The sequence below is a fragment of the Cherax quadricarinatus genome, chromosome 38 (assembly GCF_038502225.1).
Source record: "Cherax quadricarinatus isolate ZL_2023a chromosome 38, ASM3850222v1, whole genome shotgun sequence".
NCBI classification, from domain to species: Eukaryota; Metazoa; Arthropoda; class Malacostraca; order Decapoda; family Parastacidae; genus Cherax; species Cherax quadricarinatus.
Window position 1 is genome coordinate 14,749,351 of NC_091329.1, and position 14,017 is coordinate 14,763,367.

General features: G+C 38.0%; 1 protein-coding gene across 7 annotated transcripts in view; it reads right to left on the minus strand.

Annotated features, from left to right (window-relative positions):
• The window catches only part of LOC128692866 (retinol dehydrogenase 13), a 483,761-nt gene that overhangs the window by 13,801 nt on the left and 455,943 nt on the right, over nt 1-14,017 (minus strand). For 6 of the 7 annotated variants that reach the window (XM_070092114.1, XM_070092112.1, XM_070092116.1 and 3 more), the window contains 4 exons: nt 11,881-12,046; nt 11,546-11,654; nt 5,947-6,092; nt 4,056-4,224 (listed from right to left, as the gene is read on the minus strand). In XM_070092114.1, the coding sequence (XP_069948215.1) occupies nt 4,056-4,224; nt 5,947-6,092; nt 11,546-11,654; nt 11,881-12,046 (590 nt within the window). The remainder of the gene's footprint in view (nt 1-4,055; nt 4,225-5,946; nt 6,093-11,545; nt 11,655-11,880; nt 12,047-14,017) is intronic. The other variant, XM_070092115.1, reaches the window with a different exon arrangement.

Sequence of the window (14,017 nt, forward strand, 5' to 3'; positions counted from 1 at the left end):
ATAACTCGGGGAATCTGTCTCACGTCCCACCTTTATTGTACAAGCGAGCGGCCCATGTCCTTTCACATGCTATTACATTACTTTTTAACAAGTCAACAGAAACTAGCACTTTCCCAACACTACTCAAGACAGCAAGGGTTACATCAATACATAAAGGTGGTGACCCTACAGAAGTAAACAACTATAGGCCAATATCAAACTTACCACTGCTATCCAAAATCTTCGAGAAACTCGTGCACAGGAGACTATATTCATTTATAACGTCACAAAACATACTCAACCCCTGCCAATTTGGATTCAGGAAAAATAAAAGCACTAATGATGCAATTATAAAAATGCTAGACCTGCTACACAGCATTGGAAAATAAGGAATATCCACTAGGAATTTTTATTGACCTAAGAAAAGCGTTTGACACAGTAGACCACGGCATCCTACTCCACAAACTTGACCACTATGGTATAAGAGGCCAAGTGCTTGCATATTTTAAATCCTACCTTTCTAATAGGTATCAGTATGTCACCATTAAAGACACAGCCTCATCAATACGGCCACTTGATACTGGAGTTCTGCAGGGAAGTGTCCTTGGACCCCTGCTCTTCCTCATTTACATCAATGATCTTCCAAACATATCCCAACACCTGAAACCCATTCTCTTTGCTGATGACATGACTTATGTCATCTCCCACCCTAATCTTGCCACCCTCAACACCATTGTTAACGAGGAGCTGATCAAAATATCGACTTGGATGACAGCCAATAAACTTACACTTAACACTGTCAAAACCTACTATATTATGTTTGGTAGCAGAGCAGGTGTTGCGCAACTTAACATTAAGATCGACAACACTCTAATTGCCAGACATAATGAGGGCAAATTCCTTGGCCTATACCTCGACAACAACCTAAATTTCAGCACCCATATCCAACACAACAAAAAAAGTATCCAAAACAGTGGGGATCCTCTCTAAGATATGATACTACATGCCGCAAACTGCCCTTCTCACACTATACCATTCACTTATATATCCATACCTCACCTATGCTATCCGTGCTTGGGGTTCAACTGCAGCAACACACGTAAATCCAATAATAACCCAACAAAAAGCCGCAGTAAGAATAATCACTAAATCCCATCCCTGGCAACACCCCCCCCCCCCACTCTTCATAGATCTAAACTTACTCCCTGTTCAGAACATCCACACTTACTACTGTGCAATCTATATCTACAGGACCTTAAATTCCAATATTAACCTTGACCTAAAACACTTTCTTGATAGTTGTGACAGGATCCACAGGCATAACACCAGACACAAACATCTCTTAGACATTCCCCGTGTTCGACTAAACCTTTACAAAAATTCAATGTATTTCAAAGGACGTAAAATCTGGAACACCCTACCTGAAAACTCTAGAACTGCAGACACATTCATCACTTTCAAAACTACAGTTCGAAAACATCCACCCCGACAACTAACTACATGATAACCACCTGGTGGTTCACAATTACACTCACTCACCTACTGACTATAAACCCAGAAATACTAATCTTAATCTTAAAATAATAAATCCTAACTAGTCATAAGTTTGCCTATGATACTCCAATATAGACACTTTGAATTGTGCCAAAACAAAAGCATTCATATTGTTAAACTCACAAATTATGATGTAGTCACTTAGCCTTAATAGCATAATATGTAAGGATTTAATGTTAAGAATTAATCTAAGTCTGCTCAAAATGCCTAGCCAGGCTAGGTGTCCTAGTGGCTCCCCTCTGTAATTAGTATTATATAACATGTAAACCACACAATACCTAAAACCTGTAAACCCCACATTGTAACCCTTATAGAGAATAAACTTGAATTGAATTGAAAAAAAACAGCTATGTGAGCAGTTCCATGTTGCTACTAAAAAAAAAAGCAGACTTTTTCACTGGACAGGACCCTAACACATCTAGAACCACTACTCTGAAGAGGGGTCTGGAGTAGCTGATGATGCCTTACTGTCAGTTGTATGAAGTACTGCAGGGTAAATCAGATCAAAGATGCATTACATAATACCTCAGTACTTCAGTACAGCCATTACCTAATGACAACACTGCATCGACATCAGTGCAAGAACCTCAGCCCAGTAGGGCCACATCATCTCTATGCACTCCTTTCAAACTCACTGACATGCACCAGCAACCAGAATTCAAAATATAAAATACGTATTACATATCCCTTGTAGCTTTTTCTTTTTTTAACACTTTGGCCGTTTCCCACCGAGGCAGGGTGACCCAAAAAGTATTTATTAAATATAAAACATCACTACATCCAACTACAGTTAAATTATTCTCATTCTTTTACAATTAAGAGACCTAAAAAAATTTGTTTGCCGTTTTTGGGGGGTTTGAGGAATGTAACCATATTTTTCCAACGAATTCTTCAGTTCATTTCACACTATTTTCTATTTGCATGCTATTTTCAAGAATGTATTTTCATACATTTTAACCCTTTCAGGGTCCGTCCCATAGATCTACGGCTTTATGTTGAGGGTCCAAACCGTAGATCTACGCCATGAGTTCAGCTCACTCTGATAAGCTGTGAGAGGTAAATTGGGCCTAGACATGAGATAATACATCTATGTGGTATATGTGCACCACATAAAACAAATCCTGCAGCACACAGTGCATAATGAGAGAAAAAAACTGAGACTGTAATTTTCAATTAAAACAGCAACTTTGCAGTGTTTTTTCATGTTTTTTATAGTTGTATTTGCAATTTCTTGGTCTCATTTTATAGAATGGAAGATATATTACAGAAATAGAGATGATTTTTATTGGTTTTACTACTGGAAATGACTTGAAACTGAGCTCAAAGTAGCAGAAATGTTAAATATTTGCCAATGTTCAAGAGTAAATAAATGGCCTTACATGTCTAATACATGCCAGTTGGCGAGTCTAATATACGTTCACAAATGTGCTGATATTATTTATACAGTTATTACAATATTGCATGACAGTAAATCTTCTATTTTTTGGTTTGAATAAAAATTCATTATGTGAATTAAAAATCAAAATGGAATTCATTTGTAAAGCCTGAAAACGTAACTAATGAACAGAGGAAATGTTAGTTTAGTGCCAGGAATGCCTGCATTGTTTATTCTGGACCCTATTTTGAAATTGGAATATTTTGAACTTTGCACTAAATTGGCCAAATTACCAATTTCCAATCACTTTATTTTGTAGTTGAAACAGTTGAGTTGGCAATTTCTTGTGCTCAATCGATAGAATAGAAGTAATACTAGTGAAATAGCTAAGAATTTGGTGGACTGGAATAAGGTAACTGGCCTAAAATGGGAGTCAAGGTCGGCAAAATCGCCAATGAGTAAATATCGCTGACACATCAAAATTCGCGAGAGCATAGTTTTGTCAATTTTCCATCAAATTTCCTACTTTTTGTTTTATTACCTTCAGAAAAAGATTCTCTACCATTTCATAAGAAAAAATAGCAAAATTATTTTTTGAAAATTCTTGGACACTGGTGCACACTTTGAAATTTGGCCTCTGGACCCTGAAAGGGTTAATACCGTATATGTTAAGCTCATTACCTTTATCACAAAAAAATGCACATTTAGAAGAAAACTTTAGATGGCATTTTGGTCCCTCCTAGATCATGATCAAGTTACAACTAAGTAAGAAAAAAGCAGAGAAGACCTGAAGTAATTATCTTATTTGTTTTATCAAATGTATAAGTTCATCAAGATGATGTGCAAAAGCATGAGTTTTTCCATGAAAGGAGTAAGAATACATAATGTCAACCCAACCCTGTAACACTTGTGTACCTTCTTAGGAGACAAAAATATTTATTTACTTATTTCATGCTGCACATAAAATGCTGTTAAACTCACAAGGCAAACACAATCAGTATTCAACAGTGCATTAACTGGGTATGTTTGAAAGATTTAAATTTATACCGTAATGACGATTTAGGACTAAACACTGGACAAAAGCTGCATTATCACAGAAATACAATACTAGTGATTCTCTACAGCACTTGAAGCAGCAGTTCCTTACCTTCTAATCTTTCTGCCAGTTCTCGAGTGAATAAGATATTGGCTAGTTTACTTTGAGCATATGCCTGACCTTCACCATAATTTTTATCACCGTTGAGATCACTGAAGTTTATACTTCCCCGCATGTGTGCAACACTTGAAACATTTATAATACGACTTGGGGCTGAAGCCTGCAAACAAATTCATCACATCGTTTAGTCATATGATATGGCACTCAAGCCTTGTACATAAATCAAGATTTTTTTTTGTTATATAAAAAAAAAAACATAATATTCCTGTTCAAATTTTAAAGACTTTTTGGCTCTGCTCAGTATTACTCACTACCTTATAACTGTTTAGTTGAAGTGTCAACACAGAATATACCATATTACACAACATATCATGCAATATACCATGATAGCACTAGGTAACAAGTGTACTGTAAAACTAGGGAAATTAATCCCATCTTCAAATATGCTATTAGTGCCCAAAGGCCTGTTTACAAAAGCTACCAGTTACTAATTAATTTTGCCATAATATTCATACCTGGTTACCTTAATCTACACTGAAATGATACCTGATACAAAAGATAAGGCTTGAAAACACAATACAGTAAGAGTGATGAGTTATAAGCTTAAGTACAGTACAGCATATCTGAACAAAAAACATAAAACTGCTCATAGGTTAGGCAACACAAAATGGCGTAGTAGCACTTTTTTTTTACATATCAGCCCTCTCCCAAAGAGGTAGGGTGACCCGAAAGAGGAAAACATTCATGATCATGCACTCACTGTTCTGCCAAAAGTGTGGTGACATTACAGTGCAGATGAGCCTCCAAGCTGCAACATCTTCACCTTCTTTAGAGTGCAGGCACTGCATTTTCTACCTCTAGGACTCAAATCCAACTAATTAGTTTTCCTGAATCCCTTCATTAATTTCAGTTGCCTAGCTCACAGTCCCCAACAGCATATCAAACCATAAAATACACTAATACTACAGGATGAAAATGGAAGAACTGCATGGGCTGTGAACGTATTGGTGCAAGGCAAGCATATCACCCAGTGACATGTGTCTGTGGATCACAGCCTTTTCATGCAACTCCTCCCTCCCTCATATTCTTTCATTTACTTTAGTGTAAAATTTATTTGTATTGACAAGAATAGGTACATGTGGAGAGAAATGGTATTATATGCTGAGATAATGGACAAATTACTAGATAGAAAAAGAAGAAACTTCGTGTTTCTTCTTTTTCAGGTCACTGCCTCGGTGGGAGACAGCCAGTGTGTTTAAAAAAAATAACGGACAGAGACAAATGCAGCATTATAAGTAAGTATACATTTCACCCACACAGTAGGCTTTATGAAGTCACAAACCGATGCGACATGATAAGGATCACTGCGTGGGCAAAACATCAAAAATGGACTGCATGATAATGCATTTGTGCTTCTTTGTTCCTAGTCATACATGAAAATATGTTCCCTAGCACATGAATTGGCCATTAGTGTTCTGTAAAACATGACCTGAAGCAACAGTGGGGACCCACCACAATCTTGCAAAACCTGACATCATCTCTTAGAATAGAATTCATTTGTGGCAAATTTATGGCATGGGTAGTGTGCTCACCTCACATCCGTGTGTCAGCTGTTCATAACTTTAACAATTTACTCCTCCTAATGCCATAACTGCCCTAAATGTGTGAAATATAGGCTTAACAGTCATTATTAACTTAACGTAACTAGTATAAATTTAATGAACTACAAAAGAAAAGACACTTTGGTAAATAGCTCACTATCTCATTAAATGTGCATGGTTTTATTCTCCAGGGTGGGATGACTGGATGAAAAAAAGCTTTCATAATATTCCTTTATGTTAAGGCATTTTCTTAACAATTAAAGGCCCATCTTTTTATGTACCTTGAGTTTATCAAGAAGAAGATTTGTGAGGAGGAAGTGCCCAATATGATTTGTCCCAAACTGTAGCTCAATGCCCTCTTTAGTGAATGACTTCTTACATCGCATCACACCAGCATTGTTAATTAGTATGTCAACTCTTGCCTCTTCTGCAATAAGAGTTAAAATTTACACAATTGCAAGTTTAAGACATGACTGTAAAAGGTACAGCTGTGGAAGCTGTGAGTTCCTACTAGATGAGTGAGCCACAGCATGTACGTATATAAAAAGAGAGGAGAGTTACAGCAAGAACGCTTCTAAGACAATGATGTGTGATACTGCCATGGTTGTCTGACGAGTTACAAATATGGCTAGTTTATTGGTGTTGTGGTTATAAAAAATAATGACTGCTTTAAATTAGGATGGAAAAGGCTTTTTGGAATTGTGTGCAAAAGTCAAAACATGAATGCAGAAAAGAGCAAGGTGGTGATAATAAATAAAAGTACAGTGGACCCCGACCAATGAAGGCATCGTCTAACGAAAAATTCGCTTAACGAAGCGTTTAAGCATAACAATTTTGGCCCAACCAACGAAGAAAAACTGGACCAACGACATCTGTTTCAAACCTGTTCGTCCAGCCTGAGTGCCTCAGCTGCCCTGCCGTCAGCTAGTGTGCCATTGTTTACAAGCCAGGGCAGATGGTTCCACACATACATTTTGTATTATTCCATTGTTTTTAGTGCTTGTAACTGGTAAATAAGCCACCATGGGCCCAAAGAAAGCTTATAGTGTCAACCCTGTGGTAAAAAGGGTGAGAAATACTATCGAAATACCATCATACCACGGTCAGCTGCTGCTGTACCACAGTCAGCTGCTGCTGTACTACGGTCAGCTGCTGCTGTACCACGGTCAGCTGCTGCTGTACCACGGTCAGCTGCTGCTGTACCACAGCTGCCGCTGCTGCTGTACCATAGTCAGCTGCTGCTACTGCTGTAACATGGTGAGCTGCTGCTGCTGCTGCTGTACCATGGCCAGTTGCTGCTGCTGCTGCTGCACCATGGTCAGCTGCTGCTGCTGTACCACGGTCAGCTGCTGCTGTTGCTGTACCACAGTCAGCTGCTGCTGCTGTTGCTGTACCACGGTCAGCTGCTGCTGTTGCTGTACCACAGTCAGCTGCTGCTGCTGTTGCTGTACCACAGTCAGCTGCTGCTGCTGCTGTACCACGCTCACCTGCTGCTGCACCACCATCAGCTGTACTACTCGAAGATGTGGAGAGTGTTGCTGGTGTGGCTTAACGAGAAACAATTACTGAGAAAATTAACCCCAGAGGGTTAGCACCCAGGATAACCCAAGAAAGTCAGTGCGTCATCGAGGACTAACTTATTTCCACTGGGGTCCTTAAGCTTGTCCCCCAGGATGTGACCTGGAGTTTACCTGGAGTTTACCTGGAGAGAGTTCCGGGGGTCAACGCCCCCGCGGCCCGGCCCGACCCACACCAGTTGACTAACACCCAGGTGAACATGAAAAAATGCCTGGAACTAGTGCTCATATTAGTCAATTTAAGGCCAGCAAAAGTTGGTTTGAGAGATTTAAGAATCGTAGTGGCATACACAGTGTGAAGCTGAAAAATTCCAACCCCAACAAGTGTTCAATTGTGACGAAACAGGCGTGTTCTGTAAGTAAGTTTATTCAGGTATACACAAATACAGTTACATAGAATTATCATACATAGCAGCATATGTGTAGAGAACCTAGGATAACCCAAAAAAGTCAGACACAGTGACTTATTTCCATTGGGGTCCTTTAAGAAGGGCTCAATTGACAGATTTTTAATGCGACAGAGGTCCAGTGACTCAAGTTGTTCCCAGTGGCATTAAAAAACAAAGAAGGGAAGCAACCCTGGAAAAGGACTTGGTACCTAAAGTCCTTATGGAAGGGGATTTCCCTTTCAAAAATTAATACACCTCCACTTCCCCTCCTCCCATCTCATCATTCATCACTACATCTTCAATAAAGGTAAGCATCATTCATTCTTCATTTAGTACAGTACAGTATTTATTGTGCACGTATCCCTTTTCTGTGTAGGAAAATGTATATTTCATGTGAAAAACAAAAATCATACTTTTGGGTGTCTGGAACGGATTAATTGGATTTCCATTATTTCTTATGGGGAAAATTAATTTGACTAACAACAAGCTCTCTGGAACGGATTAATATCATTGGTCGAGGGTCCACTGTATGGGGAATGAAAGATTGGAAGGAAGAAGTGCTGTACAGTGTGAATGTATTTTGATAAATGGAAGTGGGTCTTTCAATATGTTGGTCTACTAAGATAAATAACTACAGCAGACTCATATTACACACATTTATTTGGCACATTTTAGTTTTTACACTAATGAAAAATTGCAGTATAATATTATACAACACTTCATAAAATTAACTTAACACGGTTCAGTTTGTGGGAGGGGAAAAATCTGGAGCGTCGCCTGCAGGATATTTCTCTAGCTCAGGCCGTTGCCTGGCTGCATCGGGCTTCAAGGCAGCAAAGGATCCTTTGCGGTAATGCTTCAGGTGATTTCAAGTGTAAGCCCATGTTTATTTACCGGTCTGAGAATCCTCGTTCTTTGAAAGGTGTACATAAAAACACCTTACCAGTAATTTGGAGGTCAAACCAATCAGCATGGAAGACAGAGGAAATATTTATTGACTGGTTTAAGCATCACTTTATTCCTGAAGTCAAGTTTTACCTGCATTCAAGGCTCTCTTCATTCTTGATAACTTCCATACTCATCCAAAAGCTTTGCTGGATGTGACCACACATGTAAAAGTTGTATTTTTACCTCCAAATACAACATCTTTAATACAACCACTGGATTGAGGAGTTATTAAGCCATTCAACTGTAACTATACAAGCAAAGTGATGAAAACACTAGTTGCATCAATGGACTCTGACTCCAACCTGGCAGTACCAAGCTTTTGGAATAATGTATAATGTACTGCAGGGTAAAATAAGCCAGAGACCCATTACAGAATTTATGCACACTCCAATACAACCCTCGACTTTAGTACCAGAACCTCAACCATCCACTTCTGCTGACAACCAACAACCATCCACCTCAGCTCAGTAGGGCCACACCATGCATCTGCACTCTCTTCACAATCACTGACATACACCACCTGACGACACTGGAGGACAGGAGAGATAGGGGGGACATGATAACGACATACAAAATACTGAGAGGAATCGACAAGGTGGACAAAGACAGGATGTTCCAGAGATTGGACACAGTAACAAGGGGACACAGTTGGAAGCTGAAGACACAGATGAATCACAGGGATGTTAGGAAGTATTTCTTCAGCCACAGAGTAGTCAGTAAGTGGAATAGTTTGGGAAGCGATGTAGTGGAGGCAGGATCCATACATAGCTTTAAGCAGAGGTATGATAAAGCTCACGGCTCAGGGAGAGTGACCTAGTAGCGATCAGTGAAGAGGTGGGGCCAGGAGCTCGGACTCGACCCCCGCAATCTCAACTAGGTGAGTACACCAGCAACCACAATTTGAGGTAAGTAATATTATTTCTGTTGCATTTGTAGTCTTAAGCAATAAAAACAACATTATCATTTTTATTTTTGTAAGATCTGGATGTCTAAAAAGAAGTTGTTTGGCTTTTTTTTTGGGGGGGGGGGAGGAGGAATGTAACCCTAACCCTATTTTTCCCACAAGTTCTTCAGTTCATATGACATGGATTTATCTAACATGACATTTTCAGGAACATAACTACCATATAATATAAGGGTCTATTGTATTTAAATGTGAAAGATGTTGGTAATGAATTATCTGTGGAAAGATAAAATGTCAACATATGCAAATATGGTAAAAAAAGACTAGTGATACTAATATTTCTGTATTGATATGAATCACATTCTCCAGATGTTGCTGTGAGGAAGTTGGTGGCAGTGGATATGTTTTGTGTGAGAACAATATGTGATGTGAATGATTTACAGGCAGGCCCCACTTATACAGCAAGTTAAGTTCTGGGCTACTGCTGTAAAGTAAAACAGTCTTTTTTCACTTTCAAATACATATAAAAGCCTGATAACATGTTTACACTATCATATATTAAGTGAGCAATAGAGCTAGACATAAAAAATGCATACACAGTGGTACCTCGAGTTTCGAACAGCTCCCAACTCAAACAATTATGTAAGTGTATTTTTTGGGGGTCTGAAATGGACTAATCTAATTCACATTATTCCTTATGGGAACAAATTCATTCGGTATTGGCACTCGAACTGCCTTCTGGAACAAATTAAGTTCATAACTTGAGGTACCATTGTACAATATTTACATTATTTACCTTAAAATACTTTCATCCTTAGCTTATAGTGAGTGGGGAATATATTTATTGTAGGAAGTCTAAATAAATGAAGAATGGGTATAGTTGAAAATTACTGTAAAGTGAAGCACTGTAAAGCAGGGCCCTCATGTATATACAGAGAGGGAGAGTGAGGAATGAAGAAACCACTACATCATGGTGATATGAGAGCTGTACAGTACTGCATATACATTTTATATCTTATTATTACCTTAACCCTTAAACTGTCCAAACGTAGATCTACGTTTGCACCACTAGCGCTCTGAACGTAGATCTATGATTTTTTTTTTACATTTGAAAGCATGTAAAATAAAACGTAGATCTACGTTCGGAGCACTAGCAGGGTTAAGTCACCCAAAAATATTCCAGTACAATGTGCACTTGTAATAACTTCACTATCTTATTGAAACATATGTCGTTAAACCCAATAAATTACGGGTATCATCCGACTTATGACTGAGCTTGGTTCCGACCAACCAGTCGTAAGTCAAAATGGACGTAAGTCAAACCCTACTACTGAATATCAACATCACATTTTTGTAATGACTTTTATTTTATTGTTTTATTTTGGTATTTCATTTTTTACTTTACTTTTTATGCTGTTAGTACTGTATTTTATACTGTAAGGTTTAGGATAAACACTGTGTACAACACAAACAGTTGTTTATTTCCCAGAACTTTGGCATACAAAACACGGTTGTAAGTAGAGTGGTCATATGTCGAGCAGGTCATAAGTCGGATGGTAGGTATAAAGTATCTAAATCGATATCTGCATTCACTGATTATTACACAACTTGATGCAGTGACTTTTGTGAATACTACATAAGTTACAGCATTATTTCCTGCAGTAATCAGAAGAATGATGCCGTAATTTAAAAAAAAAAGTCTCTGTACACGTATATGGGATTCCTGAGCCTTCAACAAACTTTACAAGGTTTAAGGAACAAGAGCCCACTCACAGGAAAAAAAACTATTTCGGAAAGATAAAATATAAAGATAAAAAGTAGAAAAAAAAAGAATGAAAATAAAAGTTAGAAAAATATTTTTATATTTTTCTATCAAACATATTACAGTAAATATGTTCAATTACAGTAAATACGTCCATCCCTAAAAAAAAACAATTACAAGTTTCACAAAAGTCACTGGTAAAATGTGTTATTTTGTATTATTGTAAGTACAGTAATTAGAAGGTAAGTCAGAAAATAAGAGCAATGTAATATGTATGTATACATTTTATTTAATACTTACTTTCATTCACCATTTTTGCAAAGTTTCTTATTGATTCTTGTGAAGCTAAGTCACATTCTTGGCAATATATATATTTATTTCTGGAAGCCAGTGCAATATCTTTCCTTGCCTAGAAAAGAAAAATCCCCTAATTTCTTGGAGTTCAAAGTTTATTCATTATGAAAAACTGTAGACATACACTATAAATTTTATATTCAAGACATTTTGTAAAGTTAAAAAATAAAATAGAAGACTAATACAGTATAGTTAAACCATCCACTTCAGTATTTCTCTAACAAAGAGTGCACATCCATTTCTAACTCATTACTGATCCAAGAAACAATCCTTTATCTAACCTCTCTACACTTGTCCATGTCTCTACAGGCCATAATGACACGGGCATGTCGCAGCGCCATCTCCAAAGCTGTCTCTTTCCCAATGCCAGTATTTGCGCCAGTAATAATCACTGTCTTTCCATTCAAGCTCTCACTTCCATTATATTTACTGCCTCCAAGAGTTTCTCTGCAATACGAAACATCATACAGGCATAACTGAACAATAAAAAATAACATTTAATACACATATCCTTTGTTCATAGTTTTATTTATCCTGTAAATTTCTTTTAAAGAAGGAAAATATATGTTCACTGAAATACGTGACTTTAAATGAATAGTTATATGGCCAAAGAAATTATGTCACATACAAGATATGATATTATTTGGATTGTTAACCCCCAGAGGGTTAGCCACCCAGGATAACCCAAGAAAATCAGTGTGTCATCGAGGACTGTCTTATTTTCACTGAGGTCCTTAAATCTTGTCCCCCAGGATGTGACCCACACCAGTCAACTAGCACCCAAGTGTTAGGTGAATGGGACAGCAGGTGTAAAGAAACACACCCAATGCTTACACCCTTGCTGGGGACTGAACCACAGACACTCGGTGTGTGAAGCAAGAGTGTTGCCTACAAGGCCATAGGACACTCATATCATTTATAGGAGGTGAGACTTTCCTAGATGTGACTGACCATGCTTGTAAAAGTTCAAGCAAGTGGTTTCTGCTCTTACTTGTGATACCCCAAAAATTGATTCAGAAAGGTGGCAGTAGTGAGGCTCCCTTGGGGCTTCTGTGGGGTGATGATCTTTTTCTAGGGGTTGACAGATAAATGAATATTTTTCTACCAATTTCAGGTCTAGGGTGGCCATCTTAAGACTTGCCTCATTCTCCTCATTTTTGGGGTTCAATAACTGACCACTCATCTATGACTGTTGTGAATAAATACAAGTAGATCCAAAAATTATGAAAAGATTTTATTCCAGCTCTGAAAATGAACGAACTTACAGTGGAATTTCACTACTATAAACCTTGCAGATCAAAAAAAGGGGAAGGGAAAGGAAGGCAAGGAACAAAGGAATTCTCCCTGGCAAAATGTTTTCAAGTCTGGCAAATTACTACTGGAGTAATGTTGTGCATGTTTATTTTGTCCACCCCTTTATATTTTATTGTTGCCATGCTGCTGCTGCAATGGACTGGTGAGGCTGATTGACACTTCAGTAAAGATAAGTGTTAGGGAGTTCAGTGGTGTCTAGTTGTCTCAGCATGGTAAGACGTCTCTTAGCTTGATTGCTAGCACACTCAGCTCACACACTGAAGTCCATGGGTCAATCCCCAGTATGGGTGGAAACATTGGGACGCGTTTCCTTAACTCTTTCGGGGTTTCCGATGTACTAGTATGGCTTATGCACCAAGGTTATTGACGTACTAGTATGCGTAAATTCTAGCTCCTTCAAATCTAGCGAGAGAGAGCTGGTAGGCCTACATATGAAAGAATGGGTCTATGTGGCCAGTGTGCACAGTATATAAAAAAGCCTGCAGCACACAGTGCATAATGAGAAAAAAAACTCTGACCGTGTTTTTGGTTTAAAACAGCGACTTTGCACTGTACTTTCGTATGGTATTTATCACTGAATTCTCGTTTTCCTGGTCTCACTTTATAGAATGGAAGACATATTACAGGAATTAAGATGATTTTGAATGGTTTCACAATGAAAAGTACCTTGAAATTGAGCTCAAAGTAGCAGAAATGTTCGATTTTTACCAAAGTTCAAAAGTAAACAAATCATGCCATGCATCCAATACACGTCAACTGGTGAGTCTAATGGTATTTACATATATATCATTTCTACATTAATGCAGTAGTCTGCATAACAGTAAATCTTCTATTTTTTGTGAGAGTAAAAATTCAAAGTGGAAAGCAAAAGAAATGTAAGAGGGGCGTGGGGACGTGACTAATGAACAGAGGAAATGTTATTTTAGTGCCAGGAATGTCTGTCTTGTTTACTCTGGACCCTATTTGGAAATTCGCATCTTTTGAAATGTGTGAGAAATTGGCAAAATTGCTAATTTCTGACCATTTTATTGGATAGTTGAAATTGGTAAATAGGTGATTTCTTGTAGTACTCATTTGATAGAAAAAAAGGAGTTCTAGCAAAAT